The 3901-nt window shown below is 35.1% G+C and overlaps 1 protein-coding gene across 1 annotated transcript; it reads left to right on the forward strand.

Moving 5' to 3' along the window:
* Positions 1 to 650: 650 nt before the first annotated feature.
* Positions 651 to 1728, forward strand: LOC101309877 (transcription repressor MYB5-like). Its single transcript, XM_004288926.1, has 3 exons — positions 651 to 783; positions 906 to 1035; positions 1179 to 1728. The coding sequence occupies exons 1-3, from the start codon at positions 651 to 653 to the stop codon at positions 1726 to 1728; spliced, it is 813 nt and encodes a 270-aa protein (XP_004288974.1).
* Positions 1729 to 3901: the final 2173 nt, after the last annotated feature.

The following is a 3901-nucleotide window of genomic DNA, read 5'->3' on the forward strand; positions in this document are numbered from 1 at the left end:
CAAGTATAAAAACAAGAGATATGTACGGCTCCAAGCTTTTCAAATGGAGTGAATATATATGATTCGTCCAAATATTGATGATTTAAGGAGGTGTATACCAAAATTATGTTAAGAGTTAACACTTATGAATTTGAGACTTGGAGGACTAGCTATTTCAATGGAAATACATAGACATGCATGTTATACCGTATATTATACGTCTAAAATGGATATGTGTAATCTCATGCATACATACATGTATGTACAGTATGCTGTATAGTTTTACGTATTCGTTTGTCTGGACAATGTGAGATTACTTGCACCAGTGCACCACAGACAATTAGAGGAGCTCTCTCTAGCTAGCAACGAAAATACAGACTTCTTAAAAGAAAATTTTGCACATATTTGTTTATTATGGTCTATATCTGCATTAGTGCATATATATTTTTATATATTTCAAGTGGTCCTAGAAGTAGCGTATGTAGGTAGCCGATCTTCATTGGCATAGTGTCAAATGTGGCCGTGTGGAAGCCAAACCGAAATTCAAAGGCACATTCATAACAATGTATTATATACATGTATTTATACAGACGTATATATGTATGTCTCTCCAGTCCCCAAATCTGCAGTAGTAGTCTCTACTAGTTGAAGCCCTCCAAATATCCAGAGAGATGGGGAGAAAGCCATGCTCTAACGAAAACAGTGTAAACAGGGGAGTCTGGTCTGCTGAGGAAGATGAAGCCCTTAAACGATACATAAGAACTCATGGACCATGTAAATGGAAAGAAGTTTCTCGTCGAGCTGGTGCGTAATACATTTGGTATATGTATACTAATTAAAATCCTTTCATTTAGTAGTACTACACATATATCAAACATAAAATCCTTTCATTTTTCTTTATTTACCTGCTTAGAATGTGTGTGTAGAATTAAACCGTTGCCCGAAGAGTTGCAGACTGCGATGGCGGAATTATCTGAGGCCTGGTATTAAGAGAGGAAACATTTCTGAGGATGAAGAAGACCTCATTCTCAGAATGCACAAGCTTCTCGGAAATAGGTACCGGTATATAATAGTTTGTATATATAGTAAACTACTCTTACTCTCAAGATCTGAAACCTAACAATGAGCAGGTGTGTACTAATATGATATGTTAGCAAATGAAATAGAATGAAGTTTATGTCGATGTTTTGAATCAATAGGTGGTCTCTCATAGCCGGAAGATTACCAGGACGAACAGACAATGAAATAAAGAACCACTGGATTTGTAATTTGAGTAAGAGATTCTTGGAGAAAGCTCCGCCAGACAACCAAATTATCAAGGCTCATGACAATTTTCATCGTCCTCGCGGTGAATCCAGTAACTGTAATTTCAAAGAAGTTGAGGATGTTTCTGGCACTGAAGATCAAGAGAAAGCAGTCCCATCTAAAAGTACTACAATAACTGAAAATTTACCACCATCTTCTTCTTTAGTAGTTTCTGATCAGCTTCCAGAACCAAAGGATTCTTCTGCTACTTTTCTAGTGGATCTTGAAATGTACCTGAATGATCATGACCTCCAAAATAGTACAGATATCGACCATGATTTGCACCTAGCAGAATGGATCAATCTATTAAGTGGAGATGACGGTGATTTGCACCAAGAAGAATTGGGTACAGAATTCATCAGTTTTCTGGCAGATGGAACTCAGGAGCTTCAAGCAGATTGGGATCAATTCATGGAAGAAGCTTTGTTATCATCACCATCATGACGACCGATTGATGCAGATCCATGTGGATCTCAATGCCTTCAGCATTTCTGAATTCTGTAATTCAAAACTCCTTCTTTAATTAGTTCGACATGCATGCCCTTGAACGGGTACTATATAATTCTTCCTTCGAGGTAAAGTTGTTTGCTTGTAATTTATGCTTAATTTCCTCTTGATTAAATGAATAACTATGGTTTTTCCATTTAATAAAGTTTTTTTTTCGTTACATATAAAGTTTGGTGAGACTATTATCAAATACCAGATATTTTAATTTACATCAGGACCTATTATATAAACCCTCGAGAGCACATATAGATGAAGTAACCTGTCTACAATATGCAATCGCCCATTAATTGGTTGGTGTCGTTTTAATTTGCCGATGAACTATATATGTTCTTGTCCATTCCATTTTTATGCAAGTTTTTCTTATTACAATGATTGAAAACGGTAGGGAGAGATAGATCGACATTATATTGAAACAGAAAATAACAAGCTACACATATGAATGTGCTGTACGATCCCTTTCAGACCTTTCCCAGACTAGTGGTCCTTTTGTTCTTCCATCAATATGAGAAGGGGATCAGACTAGCTTCTTAAGCTCTTGATTTGCACATGTCTGCAGATATTGCAGAGAGAGCGAGGGACGTGCTCCATCCATCTTCTTAAAGATGCACTCGTCGCACGCTACCATTGTTTAGAGTACGTTACTCATCTCATTATACATGCGTAAAGCTTAAAGTTTTCACATATAATTCAATAATATGAGTCGTTTACAGCTTAATTTGGTTCAATACTTTGAGCAAATCAAGAATTAATTCTACGTTGTCATTATACTTCTTATCGCTCTGTCCTACTGGTTGCAGTTGAATTTAGATCTTGCTCACCCTTTGGTGGCATGGGTATCTCGATGCCGATAAAAATCATTTGTGCTTCATTGATAGAATCTTCCACTTGATCACTAAAGAACAAGTTTGCAATAATTAAGACTTCAGCTAGTACTACTGGTTTACATTATCTTGTTTTATAATTTTTGCTATAAACACATTGTTTCCAGTAATTGAACAAAAAGTTTGCTCCGTTTAATTTTCTCCAATATCTTATCAAACTATACATTATATTTCTATATCTCATTTTCTCTTTAGGATTGAGTATGTAAACAAAAAATTCATGGTCTACATTATACAATGCCCAATAACTATTAATAGACTGTTTGTGGATGACCTGAATGAAACTAAAAAGGTCATGCATGCATATTTTGATCATAAAACGAACAATGAATTGAATGACACTACAAGTCATCCATATTTTGTTTCATGTCATCATAACACTTCCTCGTCACTGACAACCAGTAATAGATTAAGATTTAATTTCAACGAGCTTCAATGAGAGTCGATCTTGCGTGTATGATCGAGTTCCATACCTAAGGACAATTCTAGGATGAGTATTCTTGACCGTTGGATATAATAAAACTTTTGAATATATCTAACGGTTTAGATTATTCAATATTGATAACTTATTTACTAGGTAGCATGTAATTTTATAACTTATATATGAAAAATATAATCAAAAACAAAAACATAATTTAGAAAACCCTACCTTAGAAACAGATCGATGAAGAAGTCCGTTCCGTTTCGTTCCTCTACCGATTTGCACCGATTTGCTAAGATAAAACCTAAAGTGAAGGAAGGAGAAAGAGGTTGGTCTTCACCTCTTTCATCCATTCATCTCTAGTTCTCCACCTCAGAAGATTATCCTCTTTGAAGAGTTTAAGGTATGAATCAGAAGATTCTCCTCAATTTGAAGAGTTTAAGGTATGAATTAGTTGTTGGGTGTTTGAGTTTTTGTTTAGAATCAATTTGATATCAGTTTAGTTCGATGATAATTGGGTATGGGTTTTTGCTATCAGAAAGCTGCTAAATCATGCTGTGGGTATTTAATTGATAATTTGGTGTGTTACTTGTACTGATTCCACTGGTCTTCGTGCATTACTTGGTGTGTTATTTGATAATATGGTTGAATCAAAATGCTTAAAATTTGATGCCCACCACCTGTTCGATCAAATGCTTCAGTCAGTTTCTATGGTATACAATTAAAAACATCGGTCTGTTTTCTTCTATGTCATAATGAATTGTCTTGATTTTCCTGTTTATGAAGTCTTAATCGATTAAAGCTTTTA

Source organism: Fragaria vesca, linkage group LG1 (genome assembly GCF_000184155.1).
Source record: "Fragaria vesca subsp. vesca linkage group LG1, FraVesHawaii_1.0, whole genome shotgun sequence".
In the NCBI taxonomy this organism is placed as follows: Eukaryota; Viridiplantae; Streptophyta; class Magnoliopsida; order Rosales; family Rosaceae; genus Fragaria; species Fragaria vesca.

What these genes read in the sequence shown, in the direction of transcription:
- LOC101309877 (XM_004288926.1), top strand. Translation starts at nt 651, where the DNA reads ATGGGGAGAAAGCCATGCTCTAACGAAAACAGTGTAAACAGGGGAGTC. An exon ending in AGAAGTTTCTCGTCGAGCTG is followed by an intron (nt 784 to 905) that starts GTGCGTAATACA and finishes ATGTGTGTGTAG; the next exon opens with AATTAAACCGTTGCCCGAAG. An exon ending in CACAAGCTTCTCGGAAATAG is followed by an intron (nt 1,036 to 1,178) that starts GTACCGGTATAT and finishes TTGAATCAATAG; the next exon opens with GTGGTCTCTCATAGCCGGAA.